Below are 16,751 nucleotides of genomic sequence, written 5' to 3'. Positions count from 1 at the left end.
AACTATAATTGATTATAACTTTTCTTACTTATAGTACGTAGCGTAAGAACAGGATGCATAGCAAAAGTGTATTTGACTCTATTTTGTGCATCCTACTGCACAAGGTGATTGTATACTCATCATAGCGCGGTACAGTCCGACTCTAATTGGACTGCTGGTCGATTTTCCATATGGAATAAGCCGCTGCTTGTTAATAACTAACTATTACAAAGCTCGTTGCCATTTGTGTAATTTAGATGTGGTTTAACGTTAATAGATAGTCGATTTGTAATAACATACAAAATTTAATATAATAATTACATACATACAAGCAATACCAGCCTTCTAGAATGTGTTACAACGTGTTTTCTGTGATGTGTGCTCGTGGTCTCTAACTAAACAAAGTATGGTGTGGAATGTGAGATATGTTTTTAACATGAATATTCATATTTTCCTATCAATATATTGTATTTGATGATAGGGCATGGAGGTCGTAAAATATTTAACGATTATATTTTTCTGTGGCTATGATTCTACATGTACTGCATAGAGTATTGGGAAAAGAAAGATTCTTAATTTCTCTTCCAACGTCATTACCTAGGATTTTTGAAATTGATTTGATGGTGCACGCTGTATCGTAATAGCGCAGGAGATAATGTCTAAGAAACATGCAGGTTTTACTGACCAATATGTAACTTTAAACTGTGACGTTTAAACGGTGCTGATTTGATACTTTTCCTTACATGGTCATTGATGGTATACTATGGTTATAGTTAGTATAATATGGAATTGCAAGTATATGGAGCCTGTCCTAACGATCCTAAAATGTGTAATCAGGACAGGCTCTCGAAACTGAAAATGATTTTAATAAAACTTTGTTAGATTGCAGACCAAATTATACTATACATAAACAAATTTTTTTTTCGTGAACTGACAAATGAAGTTAACAAAAAAAATGTTTGCCTATTTCTGTCTTTTTTTTTATGTGTCATATAATTTACACAACGAAGCTAGGTTGAGCTTTAGCAAAGAAACCCGGAATTACGAATTTTATTTTTGACACTTGACCATAGCAAGTCATTGGGTGGCTATAATCCTGTGTTCCTATAAACCCTAACGTAAGGCTGAATGTCTATTAGGTGCCATACTTAATTTCTTTCATTCGTATCAGTTATAATATGAAATATGTATTTCTTTTATAAGCGCCAAACAGTCGCAAGTACTATAAAATCAATCGTTTTGTTAGAAATGTGAATCTGAAATGGCAAATGGTAAGGTGGGTCATTAACAAAGTTCAGTTATCCTATCTGGTAGGGACTTCCCTTTGCACCGTCCTTCCTTACGCAGGTAGCGATTATATTGGCCACCGTTTCAGTCGTATCCTTCAACTAAATTATAGCAGCTAGAACTTTGGACACTTCTGTTCTAAATCGAACTCTCCCCTTTTAAATTTTATATAGTAGTAGTATTGAAAGACTAATTCTACTGTATTATTCGAACGGTTCAGTTTACCGTACCAAGTACAGTAGTAGGAACAACGATTCAAGCGATAAAGGCACATGAGCAGTTTATAATTAGTTGCCTCAGCAGATCTACCGTGCAGAAGTGGGTTGTTGGCCAGTTACAGCAATGCATACTGCGCATCTGGGATCAGTATCGAATGCAAATTAAATACTTTTTTGTATGATTGTAAGAAGATTTTATATTTTCATATCTTTGTCGCAAGATCTTTTTACTAATAATCGATTACATTGAAAAATAATACGTATCTTTTATTAGTTTTATTATACTCGAGGGTGATAGGGAACTTCAAAGGAATAGCTTTTTAATACAACATTCATGTTTTTTTGCCATAAGACCTGGTCAGGTACGCGGAGTATTTGGTGGGGTCGTAAAAGGTTCTGAAACGCAGGTAGGTAGCGAATGACGCGACGGTCAGCATTTGCAAGAAGCTTTTGAGTCGGAAAACGCGGGAGCATGTATACATAGAAACCTGTAGGAGACCAGGAATTACTCTACATATAAATGAATCTTTAAGCGAATTGTTATATGTTGCTTTGGTGTACAAGAACACCGTGACAATTAGGTGAATACCGCTGTTCTTCCGTGCTTCATTTTGGAAGGATATCACCCTTTGTACAGTTTTAATTTACAATTTAAAGTTGTAGCGTTGTTTCGCATAATTGGTATCAGAATTCACCACACGGTGTACAGTCTGCATAACAAGTTAGCGTACCATATTTACAGTGTTCTGGCCAGGGTTATCACAAATTGTCAGAAGTAGGGAAAACATGTTAGAGATAGTGATAACATAGTATTAGTAGAGAGCAGATGAACGCTATAGTAAATTTTCCTGGGTAAGGTGATGTTGTGTATGTAATCTCATATGAGGCTATGTGGTGTCATATTATCTCTACGTCTAGAAAAATTTCTAGCACCCCTGCTTCCGATCATTTTGACTGCGACAGTTCTCCCTTGTGAGGTAATTCCCCTCAAGGTTTTACTTATGCTATTCAAAATAGATAAATAGGTTGCTATGGTGCGTTTTTAGCTAAAACTGAAAAATACTGCTCCCGAATATTGACTCTTCTGAATTTCTTCCATTCTTTAAATGCCATCTTCAAGTTTTGATTGAAATATATAGTTTTACAATTATGATCATGATTGTTTATGATGTGCATTGTATACGTACACTTAAATACATAGGACGAATATGCAGTTGAATACGACACGTGCGCATTTGATACGCGCAAATAAGAGATGTTATGAACAAATTATAATATTATTGAAGAATCATTTTCATCACAAAAACCTTTACAATTCATTCGTGAATTGTGAATACGGGGTCCGATGCTCGGCTACTTTTTATTCCAGCTGCCAAAAGTTAGTCGAAGATTTCTTCGAGATTATTGAATAAAATTTGTTCATCAATAAAACGTTTTTTTTAAGTATTCGAGTATCCATGGATTAGAAATACGTATTTTTAGAGAAACTACTCTACTAGGCAATGACTAAAATGCTTTCTCTAATTTTGCTATTGCTTAGAATGATAAAAAATATTGTCTTTTCAATTTTTAATCTAAGCTTATAATGGAGATTTAACAAATGCTTTTTTCATTATAACTTATTTTCGTCGGGAAGATTGTAGTTGTGTTACAATTTTTTAAAATTTCGACAAATAATTGCCAAAAATCTGCAGTTTTTTAAAATTTTCTGACGCTTGTAGCTTGTTAGTATACATATAAATTACCAAAATCTACATAACACGTTTTCTAAATAGACTAATCTTCCTATCATCTAAAAACAATTCAAATCATGTAGTCGAGTTTTGAAAAAGTTATATGCATCGTTTTTCAAGTGGTCTGAAGTATATGGTCGTCAGTGTATATCGATACGTTTTTCTAGTCAAATTAGATTAAGATTAGTTATTATAACTGATTGTTTCCGCTTTGAGTCAAAACAGTTGTATCTTTCATACAAATAACCGTAGATGTGCTGATATAAGCATGAATATCTTTATTAAATTCTACGGTAAAACAACAATTTGTGCAAGAGAAATTTATATTAAAATTTCGTTACCGCTTTCTGAATCCTTCTGGATCACTGTAACTATGTAGAGCTGGAAAGAAGTCCCACGAGACGTCAAAAAGCAAGCGCAGATCATACCTGAAATTTTACCAGATTCGTTGACATTGTTTCAACCAATAGCAAAGCTCTTTCACAAGATTTATTTCCAGCAATTTGCAGGCTTCCATAAATAGCAATCAGTATACCTGGAAATTTGTTATTGCTATTGCTGAATATGTAGACAATGTTTAGTCAAAGAGAAACCCAAATTGTGGTCGATCTGTCTCACTCTAATTCAGGTTCGATCAAATAAGTCTCAAGACCCCGTACCTGTGTCCAATTTTTCTATTAATTTTCTTCTTATATGTAATTTTATTTATTTATTATTATTTACTCTAATTTAATATGAAAAAGATTTTTAAAATAAGGTATACACAATAGTAATAACGTCATTTATTATATTTTATGCATAAAGATGTTTATAATTGATAGTAATATGTAGTTAAATATATATTAGACAGTATTGTATTATTGAAAGTGCGTATTGAGAAAAATGAGAGAAACAAACATCAACCAATCTGTATTCATTAGAAAGAGACAGGTCAACCATAATTAGAGCTTACCAGGTTTGTCCACCGGGTGAAAGGTTTTGCATTGTTCACCCGATAGACGCGCTGCGCATGCGTCGTGGAACGTAATTACATCGCATGCCTACACTGGACTGCCAGTTCTGAGACTACCTTCGTGCAGTGGAAGTTGAAGGATATACTGAAGTTTCACATCTGGTAAATTTTTCATCTGTGGTTTATGCGTACGTTGATGTACAAAGAAATAGTGTAAGACGCGTGCGCGTTTTCCATGTGTATAACAGTACGCGTGGTGTGAAGAAACCGGGAAAAGTATGTATAAACGTGTCGATCACGTGTGATGCGGATGCTTGTATATGTTAAGTAAGTACAACAATATTAAGTTATACATATAACAATTGTTTGTGATTCTATCAATTTTCAAGATTGCATGAACAAACTTTACTTCTATATGAAAATAATCGTCTACATATTCAATTATCTGTCGACCGACATATGTCCAGTGACACATGCTGCTCACGTTGCGTGGCATTGTACAAAAAATCTGTCAAAGAATAATATAATACGATTCATAATGTCTCTAAAATAGTTGAAAAATATATTGATTGTTGTCCTACTATGGTCTATGGTTTTGAACAATTCATTAAAATATTTGGAGGCGTGGCGTGTGTAGCAACTATATATGAGTATGCTTTCTTTACACACGTGTTGGATACACGTGCACATAGTGTAATCTGTGTATGCACAAGTATATGTGTGTCGCGTGCAGGCGTGAATTGTCCCTATAAGAACAAACTCGACATGTGCATTTAAAATAGTATAAAAACTGTTAACATCAAAAATAATTTTGTAAACTAAACCTTTGTCAGAACGTTACATTGTATCGCGCCTGTCAGATTGTGGTTATGCGACAAGTTCTTTTCTTACAATCCAATAAAATAACGGTATCTCATGTCTTTGTCGGTCTTTGGCATTTTCACATTTGTAGTGAGTAATGTGGATAAATTTCAAGTTTTACATTAAAATACATCTAACTTTAGTCATGGGGTCTTCGATAGTGCATAAATGTTTAGAAATTAAATGATAATTTGTAGGCAGTATTAATTTCAATACCTGTATACCGAGATTTGTGTCACATTACCATTGTTTCGAACATAACCTTAAAGAAACGCGTGGCCGCTTCATATCACTTTGACAAATTTTCTTCTTATTGTTTTTGTACATTTACAATTACAGGCTGATAATACAGGATAACCAATTGAGTAAACGCTTGAAGTTGTATCATGGAAACAGGATTTTTAAATTTTCATGATGAAGAACACTTTTCGGATTTTTCATTGCCTCTGGAACAGGTAGTGTGTTTATTATATTTTCATCAAAACCAAATAGTTTGATGTTTGTAGATAGAACGGTTATGGTTTTGTTTATAAATGTAATCATTTTTAATGTCAATGTTAATAATATAAACTTATAAAAATAAATATTTAATATATTAAGTACTATTTTAATCACTTCATTAGATACTTATAATTTAGACACTTTTATCAGATTAGTTTGAACAATCTTCTTGAGTGCATTGTTCTTTTATGAAATAATTAATACTAGAATACAATTGAACGGTTTCTTCAATTTTTCATATAGTACATAGTTAAAAATACATTTTATATTTGATCACATCTGTATTAAAAATTATATAGTAATACAATTTTTTTTAAATAGGTATAATACATATTCATTTACTGTTTGTATAATTTCTATAGTATTAATAAAATTGATGTGTACATAATTGGAATGATGTGGTTTAAAAGCTTTAAAATGTCAATTGAACCATAGAATTGTTAAATATACATATATTTTATATTTCTTTGACTAATCGTAATCATTGAAATAATGAAAGAATGAAATAATTTTAATTAAGAGGAGATATTTGTAATAAATTAATAAGATTATAATTATAATGCAATGAAATATATTGCTTCTTTGTAGCATTTGATGGAAAAACCGCAAGATTTATTAATGCACATAGTAGAAAATGATTTCGATTATATGGAAACCCATCTTGATATTGCAAATTCTGATAGTTTATGGAGTAATGAACATGAGTAAGTAAAGTCGTTTTCTCTTGGCTTATATTTCAAGAACAAATGACATTAAGAAATTGAATGTATTTTAGACGCACAGAAGATGTGGAAGAAATGTCAATTGCAGAAATTCCCACTATATCTAAAATGGATAATATTAAGGAAGATTTTGCAAAAGTTCTTACAGACTGGCAAGAACATATTGGATACTTGCAGGTCTTACTAATTTTTTAGCTACATTATGTGCTATTTATAGAAAGATTTCACAAAATTCCTTTTTCAGACCAGTGACATTGATGAATATATGGATATCATAGGGTTAAATATGAATAATACTGATAGGAAAAGTATTTGCAATTCAGAAACTGTATTTCAAGATGAACAGGTGGCACAGACCTTAGAACCTGAATGCTATAAAGCAAAACAAGTGGAACTGAAGAGAGAATGTCTTCAGAACAGTAAACATATACATGAACCAAGCAGTAGTAATAAAAATACAGGTTTATTTATATTCAATTATTATTTTACTTTCAAAATTATTTTTGCCTTTATAATATAATTTTATATTTTTTAGAGAATTTAGTAGAACAGAATCCATATCACAAAATAGCTGATGCTATTAAAAGTTGTGATAAACGCCTAGATGTAGAATATAAACAAGGTTATTTATACTCTAAAAGCAGTCAAAGCAAGGTAAAAAAGAATATACCTAAGTCTGACAGTATAGGAATTAATATCACTGCAAATATGCTAACAAAACAAAAGAAGAGAAAAAAAGAAAAGACTGTAATTCCAAATAAAGATATGAAAAGTAGTAATCATAACAATAAATCTCATACAAATCAATTAGCAGGTAATAAATCAACTTGCAGTATTTTAAGATAATTGAGATCAATGAACTTGTAAGAATGTACTATAATGAATTTATAATTATTATTAGTCCTGGAAGCTGGAAGTGTTGAAAGTTTACTAGAAAAATTTGAAGCTTCCGAAAATAGTATAGTATCGTCTGATTCATCTAGCAAAAGTAATACAGATTCTGATCAAGATCCAAGTTTAAACTGTTCTAAAAAACAGCAACTTATTAAGGAACCTGGATCCGCTACTTCTAAAAAGTCATTATCACAAGTTTCGAGTTTTCATAAGAATATTAGAAATGCGCTATCCAAAGAAGTAATAGAAAAGATAAAGGTGAATATACGAAAATATAACCTTTTCGTGAAATACATTTTTGTTTAAAATAAATACTCATTAATAATGTGGGGAATTTATGATAGACATCTGGACGTAAGAAACTTATTTCAATAATACCAACAATGCCAAGTATACAGAGTAATGCTCGTACTAATGGAACCCGTATGCAAGATGCTGCTGCCACACTTTCTCGAAATAAGCTTTTAAAAATAGTGAGTATAATTGTGATTATATGTTTATAAAATTTAAATTCATCTTTGTATTTTAAGACTAAACAACGTTTGCTGATCATAACAAAATTAGTATTTCAACTTTTAAGCAAAAAATACAATACTTGTTTTTCTTTTGTAGAATAAATTAAACTTATATTTATTTAGGAAACATAAAGATGTATTTGATTTACTTGATTCATTAAGCTTTAATGATATCATCAATGTATTAATACTGAAACAATAGTTATTAAGTTTTGTTGATACTTTCAGTTTGATTTTGAAATAATAATCTCCATACATTTTATAAAAATTTAAGGATTTGTAACAACGAGAACATAGCTCCTATTTTACGTATTTTCTCTTATATTTTATTTCATAAAATGAAATGTGATTAAAAAAATTAGTTAAAATCTATTAATAAGAACAGTGGTTTTGTATTAAATAATATAACATGTTTATTACAACTTTTCATATTTTATCATAAGAATGGAACATTATTAATTCTATATATATTTCGTAATCCTTGCACTCACATGTATATCCTCTAACTAATCTTTATAATCATCAATCATTTTTGTTTTACTTTGGTACAAAAAGACGGCGGTTCTAATGTTTCAATTATACTCATTAGGGCAGTGAAAAGATGTAGATCTTATTTTTAGTATAATGAATATTGAATATCGAATAGTTTTTTTAATTGCATTTTGTTGATTTACTCAAATTAATCAAAGGTGGAACTATCTGTTTATTACAGTAGTCCTATCAGGTATTAATGTATGTAGTTTATAAAAGTAAAGCTATTACTCTTTTTTCATTTCTGTAGCACATGGGGAAGTTAATTTCACATGAAGTTTAATAACTATTTATTTCATTATAATAGGTAACAAATAATACTAAAACTAGAACTGTTGACGGTGGACTAGTTCAATTGGATCATGATTATTGTACTAGCGCTACTTCATCCATGAGTGATAGCAATAGTGAATATGAAAAGCAATCAAGTGACAGTGAAAAGACGACGCCAGTTAAAGATGGTGATCGACAAGGAACCGAATGTCACGTCATGGTTACAAAATCAACAATAGTACGTAATGAAAACAAAATTTTAATGCAGCAAAGGGGACTCTGCATTGAGAGTAGTGCAAAGAAAGATGGTATATCAGAATTAAATGAAATAAATCGTGATCGTGAAGAACAAGTAGGGACTGCAGTGTTTAACAGTGTTCAAGTAAACACATGTACAAAACAACAGATTGAAGTTGAAAGTCTACAAGAAACAGAAAGTTCTCAATGTGTCAATGTGTCAAACAAAACGATAAATTCTATTAACCAATGCCGAAATGAGTCTTCAAGTCATTCAACACCTGAAATAAAAATACGTTCAGCTTTAGCAACAAGTATTTTGCAATTGCAACGTGGTGCTTTAAATAAAACAAAATGCATGAATGGAGAGGTTCAGAAAACAAAACAAATGATTTCTGTACTGAAGAAACCACTTAATGTGCAACCGTCAAGTGTTGTAATAAGTAACACTTGTGAAAATGCAGTAATTATTAATAATGATTCAAATGATCAGAAACAATGTATTATTATCCAAAATACTGACGAGAAACTTACACAAGAAGAAGATAGAAAGCCACCCCGCAAAAAATTGAATTTAGCAGAATACAGAAGTAGAAGAGAGCAAAATCGTAGTGATAATAGTAGAACAAATTCACCAATACAACCTATGACATTGGTATATATTCATCATGTTTCTACAACAACCGAACCTATTAAAGACGACTTCGGTAGTCTTAATTGGTCTGAAAGAGAGATTGTATCGATTTTAAAGCCAAAAGGAGATGTAGATGAAGAAAAAGTTCACCCCAAACCAACAACTTGCGACGTGGGAATACAAACCTATGAAACTGTGTTTGAATTTCCTCCAAAAACTTTAATTGATGTTGACGATAGGGATGAGGAAAAGAGGTAAATAATATTATAAACATTTTCCAATAGTTTAAAATGATGTGTATGCATAATTTAAGCGATTTCAATATACGATTTCAATGATAACAATTGAGATAAATTTTTGTCATGTTAATCCTCATTGTCACACTTAAACCGTTTTTGTGTTTCTCATTTTTTTACCAGTTTTTATGGAAAAATGTACAGTGATAATTTTTTATTTAAATATGGGCTTTTAAACTTCCATACTGACTTTCCAATTGTTCTCTATGGTGCTTAAGAACATCTGTCATTTGGAAACATGAATGGATAAGATAATTATTTATACATATTATTCTTCGGTATTTATATATATTTTTGCGATTAAAATTCATCGCTGAAGTTAAAATGATATGTTCCAGTATTTATATGTATGTAAATTACTGCTGAAAATTATACGGATACTTGCTATTTTTTAATAGATAGAATTTGTAAATGTGAAATTTAATGAAGTTGTTGTGCAAAATTATATTGTGACAGTAATACAGCTTGCAGTGATTGATTGAAGCTATCATGCTGTAGTGCATATTCAAATAGCAGCGATTAATTGATGAATTAGTTCTCAATGATGTAAAATTTCTTATTATGAAATAAAGATTTTAAATAATTTAATTATTTTCAGAGAAAAACAGGTTGTGAACAAAAACCAACGATCCTACAGGAAGCACAGAATTAGTTCTAGTTCAAGTCGATCTAGATCGAGAAGTAAAAGTAAAAGTAGGAGTAAAAGCAGAAGCCGAAGTAGTAGAAGTAGAAGCAGATCTCGTAAACGCAGCATTACTCGTCATCGAAGAATAAGCCATCGGCGTAGCTCTGTCAGTTCAAGTAGTAGTTGGTCATCTCGTTCACGTTCAAACACTAGATCTACTTTCAGTTCAGAATCGACATACTCGCGATCACGTTCTAGATCGTCCAGATCAAGGTCTCAGTGTTCTTCAAGATATTCTAGTTGTTCAAGGTACGTGTTTACCATAATCCATATAAAAAAGATAAATTCTTTAATTAAAGGTTTCTGAAATCTGCTTTATAGATCTTCAACTCGTTCTAATTTTGGTAGAAGCAAATGGCCAGAACGACGAAGAAAAGAAAGGCGCTATCACAAAAGTTACGATAGACACAGACCACGCTCATCAAACAGTTACAGTTATAGGGACTGGAGAAGGTGCATATTATACTAAAGGCCTTTTAATTCAATAAGTCTAGAAAAGCGCAGTATTTTGAAATTCATCAATTTATTATGCTTCATACTAACATTCGGTCATATCAATAACGTTATTTAAATACGATTGTTAAACTCGTTTAATAAACTATTAAGACTTAGATTATCAGTACAGTTTTAATTGTATTAGATCTCCGTCGAGTTCTTACCACAAAGCATACGATGCCTGGTACGATAGAGAAAAGCAAAGACAAGTAGAAGAACGACGGGTAATTTATGTTGGACGATTAGAAGAAGGAATTTCGAAAACTGATTTACGAAGAAGATTCGAATCCTTTGGACCTGTTGTAGATATTAGCGTACATTTCCGTGAACATGGGTAAATATTTTAGTCCCATTTATTCCTTAATGTAAACAAATACAATGAAATCTCTAATAACTGCGTTTCATCGTAGGGATAATTATGGTTTTGTAACGTTTGCTTACAAAAATGATGCATATGAAGCTGTCGAACATGGTAACGATGATCCATCTTTACCTAGATATGATTTGTGTTTTGGAGGACGCCGAGCATTTTGTAAAGTGAAATATGCTGATCTTGGTAAGGAGTTTTATTTATATTGAATTTAAAATATAATTCATTTACACGTGAATATTATACCGAGGCCATATGTAGAAAGTAATTCATTGGTTTAATCAGTGATGCATATATCTAAGGTTTGTTTTCTGTTACCAAAGAAATCTAAAGATTTTTATTTGGATAAATTTGTTATTTTCCAAGGTAGAAGTTCTATTAAGTAGCTTTTGCATATATATGCAATTAAGGTAGTAATAATCATCATAATTGTGAAATTTAGACACTTATGTTCTACATTTTTTCAGTTACTATTTTTATTAACAATCAGCGAATATAATAGTTAAGTAGTTTTAAAGAAAATATTATCGCAAAAGTCGCTGAGAATAATAGAATATATCAAAGCCAAAGTAATTTTGTTTAAATGGAACTCCACATTTGTTATTCACAATATGATGGTGTTTTTTTTTTTAGACAAATGTACAGAATATTTCATATATTACATAGTATTTCATATCGTGGAATGTGATAAACGACGAGGAATGATTTTCAAATTTGTGTTCAACAGAAATATGTTAAAATTTGTTGGATTGTGTAATTGATAAGACTGCAATCTTTTTATAGATGTATTTAATTACAATCAATATGATGCATGCAATTGCAATTCAGTATTATTGGGTTTGTGTCAAGGATATGAGAAATAGCATAAATTTAATTGTATTTTGCTTTTAACAGATGGCATGGCAAGTGGTTCCCCTGGCAGTGGGCACTTACCACCAATGAATGAAGATAACACGTTCGATCTTTTATTAAAAGAAGCAAAAGCTAAATTACGCAAAAGGAAGGTTTGACATATGTACTACTTATTAGTTGTAAATGTAATTTAAAATTTAGTACAGATGTCATTAATGATTATATCCAATGCAAAAATAAGCAAAATAATGTGCTGGTATTTTTTACCAGTCCGATATGTAGTGAGAATTATGACGTGATTATTGTAGAATATGCATTACCATTGCAATGATTTTATGGTATTTGTAAAGGAATATAGAACGTGACAGCTTCATATTTCGAAGTAATCGACATCAACATTATTAAATTGTACAGGATATCTCACTTAAGTCTACGATATTTTCGATAATAATGGAAGTATTAAATTTCATTCTGTATGAAAGTCTGGTTAGTTAACAGTGTATAATTGTAATATCATTAATTCAAAGTTTCTCCTCATTTATAGTAATAAGTTATTGAAGTCATTACCACATTAATTATGCAACCACAAAAAACATAAGTTTTTCAAACAGAAATAAATTGTATTTCAAAAGTGTTCTGTATGAATGAGATATAAATATATATACATACTAGAGGGTAACCATCTTAATCTTTCACATTGTTATCTTCAAAATTGCTAATTATTTAATACAATGTTTCAGATATAATTATTTATATATAGAAGAAATATAGTACACTTGAAAAATGCAGTAGACGTCCATCTAAATTAATTCTGTTTGATTGTTATAAATGGTTTTAGAATCTTAGATTGTAGATAAAAACAGCAGACATTGTGGAGAGACTATTCTAGAACTGTTAATTAGAGTGTTTAAGATATCTTCTCAGAGTTGAAAACTGTGTACGTCGATTTTTATTAACTACGAGTATATTATTTTATAAGTCCTCTTGAAAAGATTCCAAGAAAGTCGCTATTTGTTTCATTGAACTCAAGTCGTTTTTTGTAAATCATATTCTGATTAATTGGATTTCATTCCATGATTTACAGAGACAATTTTATAAATAATCATGACATTTGAAAATGTTTTATGTTATTTTCGGAGAACCATACATCATATTTAAATAAATATAAAAATAATATGAATAATTAAAACTAGAATAGGTTGTGTACCAAATAATGTTCTTGCAGTGTGTAGTAGAACTATTATTTTAGAGCTAAATTGAACAAGGCTCAAGTATATGTTTTTATCCCTATGTGTTAGATTGATACAATGATATATATACATATATAGATTATTGTAAATGCATCGCACCGTATCACTTAGAAAATTAATGTGTACTTGAGATGTTGGTTGTATTTTCACTCTAAATAAAACCGCAAAGCTCGCTAATGGATTAAGCAAGTTTTTACTGAAACATTTTATTAAATCACTAATAGTTTCAAATATAATTGTGTGGAAAGATTAAATTTGGGCCCTGTGTATATTGTTTAAAACGAAACTTTCATATAGGAAAGTAAATGTATTTCACTACTTCAAAGATGCTGTGCATCAATAACGTTGTGTGTACTAAATACAGTGGTGTTCGTTTAGTGGTTGCAAGTTTAACATTTTTTATGGCGACCTTATTTATAAGGTAACCGAATTCTACAAATATTAACTATTTTCTTTCTTTAGCTTGTTAAAATTTGAATAGTTTTTAGCGATAAATAGTGATATGAGAATGAGGGATAGAGTGTAGGAATAACAATTTGAAGTTTATTTAATCAGATAAACAGCAGTCAAAGAGTTTGTTGCAAATAGAATATAATTACTAACCGGATACCACTGTACACATGTAACACACAATAACACCAGGATACGTATACAGTCAGTCAAATATTCTTGTGTCAATATGAAATCAATTAAGCGAAAACAAAATTAATAATACACTTACCTACTTTACGTCTACAGTAAAAGATTATTTATTATAATTTTTCTAAGAATGGTTCAGCTATTTCTAGTATGTGAAACTAAATGCATGGCACATTACACATGTATTTATATCTAGTTTGCGACATTTTGTTATATTTTCAGCTTTAGATTTGATTTCATATTCGTATTCATACTCCCTGTCCACAAATTACAGCTCGCTACTTAATTATATATTTTAAATCGATGATTAAACTGTCATTTTTTACCTGAATGTCGTTTACTTATAATATTACATCCTTAACAAAAATTTTCTATAGAAAGTAGTAACACAATAATTCACTCTTACGGTAATTAATGTCAGTAATATAGTTACTATACGTGCATCTGTTTTTCTGCATTCAATTAATCTTTGTCTAAATATCCATTCATGTTTAAATAAGCCAGTTGGGCACGGGAACCTTTCCTTTTTTCTTCTTCGTGTGCATTTGTTAACCCTAGCCAATACCAATGATTATAATCGCCTGACAAAAATGGAATTCAATGCATAATGGCAAATTATAATTAGTCAGGATTTGATTTTAACTGTTCATATAATGATTACAATGAAATAATACGAATATTATTAATTTTAATACAGAATAATTTTATACCAGATAGTATTTAGCATTTTTATAAGAATAAGAAGGCAAGTGTTTCTGAATTACTACTCCCTAAACATATCTTACATTTATATCTATTTACTTTATATGTGCATCCAAGTCGATAAACTTCTCTTTTTTAATTCATTTGTATCATCATACAGTCAAGGAAATTAATACATTTGCGATCAGAGTCATGTATGTATGCCGATCAGAATTTTGTTTCTTATTAGATCTGATTAGTTCCTGCATGTCATTATCTAAAATCATAACATATAGCATGACATTTGACGAATACATAACATTTTTGTGGTGACATCTTTTTCATGTTTAATACAAGAACACGTTCATTTTATACGTAGAATGTTATAATTATGAAGACTGTTACCGAATCAAACGCTGATAATGGCTTTGTTTTCTTGGCAGTGATGAAACATTTATGTACATATATGTATAAGCTTCATAAACCAATGCACTGATCATACAGTTATTTCTGTCGGCATTTTTCAATATTCTACAATATCGTGACAATTCCCCAAGAAATGGTTCTTATAAAGTATTAAATTAACTGGATAAGAACTCATGGCATACCTAATAATTGCAATTTCGAAATTCAATATTGTAGAAAAATGAATATTTTTTAATTGAAGCGCACTTCATAATGTGTCATGAAACTTAAAGACTCCAAAGTCGTCGAATTTTACTATCAAAATGGGACACAATGTTGATCCATGATCTTCATTGGAACCTGGGCCGAACAAAGGTCCTTTTGCGTACGATGTACTTTTGATATATTCATATGAGCTAGTAATGGTGTAAGTATAAGTTAACGAAAACAATGATTGTATTACGTTTGTGAAAATGTTATTCAAATTTAATTTACGCCTAATGAAATGAGGGCAACATATAAACGTTATATAAAATCAGATGGTAAGCAATTAATTATCGAGATATATTTAGCATTAAAATAGGTATACATTTGGATATGATTGTCTCAGAGCTTCCATTATACTTTTCGTTCCTTTCGTCTGTGGGTAGGGATACAATATGGTATAAGGTAGATGAACAGTTCCTAAAGTATGGCCAGCGGTCAACTATTGAAGCATTATATGTAGAATATTTCGATTATACAATGGATAGGAAACTGTCACTAATTATTAGTTGCTTGACATTAGCGTTTTATATTCCACAAGGTGCTAACATTGATTAACCGGCTGCGATAGCAATTCAAGAAGTTTAAGAATTAGTAACATAGATCCACTTATTTTATGGAACGTTCCAACCGCAAGTCTGAATATCCGATACTGTCAAAAATGCTCTATTATACGAGCGTACCGTGCTCGAATGCTCTTATCAGCTACTGAAGTGTAGAGAATACTTAACTATAAACGGACATTCTTTTGTAACGAGATTACGTATTTTAAAATAAGTTAGAGATTCCGGTTCAAGTTTTATTTTCCAAATTATAAAAGAATTGTATTCGATGTGAATCAGTTGTATTCGACGTGTGAATTTCTGGCAAACATATTCATACTTGACATAATCAAAAGAAATACGAACATACGTTACGTTATGCGACAATAAACGTTTACTTATGAAAATTCATCGGGGGATATTAAAATATCGAAAACTGGATGTTCAAGTGAATACTGTGAATAACATTTTTAATAATGATTTTATTCCCAAAAATCTATGTCTCGTGATTGTCACGTTTACAAGGGTTTACTACAGCATAGTCAGATTTCAACTTAGGGACGTATAAATAATTACACGTGCTCATAAAATTGAACTTTATTTGACGAATGTAACTGAAAATATGGGGTTCGACAAAAAAGTAGGACTGTGCCTGGGACTCGATTGAACGGATTTAGATAATTAACTAGAATGTCTTCGAAAGTATATTCTGCGATGAAATCACGAGATATGTGTCGAAGAAAAATAATAATGTAATTAAAAACCGAATGTTTTATTCGTATATTGATAACGTGTAATTTTTCCTATTTTTTTATATGATTGTTTGTGATTTGGAAGTAAACTTTTTAATTCTTTCAAAAAATTAAATTACTTTCTATTTCGATATGCATGACAAATTAATTGATCTAATAATTTCTTATAATTCCTTGGTAATT

The 16,751-nt window shown here is 30.5% G+C and overlaps 1 protein-coding gene across 4 annotated transcripts; it reads left to right on the top strand.

Moving 5' to 3' along the window:
- Positions 1 to 4,405: 4,405 nt before the first annotated feature.
- LOC144468821 (uncharacterized) lies at positions 4,406 to 16,257 on the top strand. 4 transcript variants are annotated; one of them, XM_078178571.1, is made up of 14 exons: positions 4,406 to 4,496; positions 5,370 to 5,485; positions 6,120 to 6,235; positions 6,307 to 6,430; positions 6,498 to 6,714; positions 6,789 to 7,067; positions 7,155 to 7,405; positions 7,492 to 7,620; positions 8,501 to 9,591; positions 10,232 to 10,567; positions 10,640 to 10,771; positions 10,959 to 11,147; positions 11,224 to 11,369; positions 12,078 to 16,257. In XM_078178571.1, the coding sequence occupies exons 2-14, from the start codon at positions 5,417 to 5,419 to the stop codon at positions 12,191 to 12,193; spliced, it is 3,195 nt and encodes a 1,064-aa protein (XP_078034697.1). In that variant the 5' UTR covers positions 4,406 to 4,496; positions 5,370 to 5,416; the 3' UTR covers positions 12,194 to 16,257. The 4 variants fall into 4 exon arrangements, with proteins under 4 accessions (XP_078034697.1, XP_078034699.1, XP_078034698.1 ...); XM_078178573.1 differs by lacking the exon at positions 4,406 to 4,496 and adding an exon at positions 4,798 to 4,819; XM_078178572.1 differs by lacking the exon at positions 4,406 to 4,496 and adding an exon at positions 4,859 to 5,077.
- Positions 16,258 to 16,751: the final 494 nt, after the last annotated feature.

Source organism: Augochlora pura, chromosome 4 (genome assembly GCF_028453695.1).
Source record: "Augochlora pura isolate Apur16 chromosome 4, APUR_v2.2.1, whole genome shotgun sequence".
Classification (NCBI taxonomy): domain Eukaryota; kingdom Metazoa; phylum Arthropoda; class Insecta; order Hymenoptera; family Halictidae; genus Augochlora; species Augochlora pura.
This window is presented reverse-complemented; position numbering and strand designations above follow the sequence as displayed.

Excerpts from the sequence above, each read along its gene's own strand:
- LOC144468821 (XM_078178571.1), top strand. The coding sequence starts at position 5,417 with ATGGAAACAGGATTTTTAAATTTTCATGATGAAGAACACTTTTCGGAT. Across the intron at positions 6,715-6,788 it reads CAGTAGTAATAAAAATACAG|AGAATTTAGTAGAACAGAAT; the intron begins GTTTATTTATAT and ends TATATTTTTTAG. Across the intron at positions 11,148-11,223 it reads GTACATTTCCGTGAACATGG|GGATAATTATGGTTTTGTAA; the intron begins GTAAATATTTTA and ends GTTTCATCGTAG.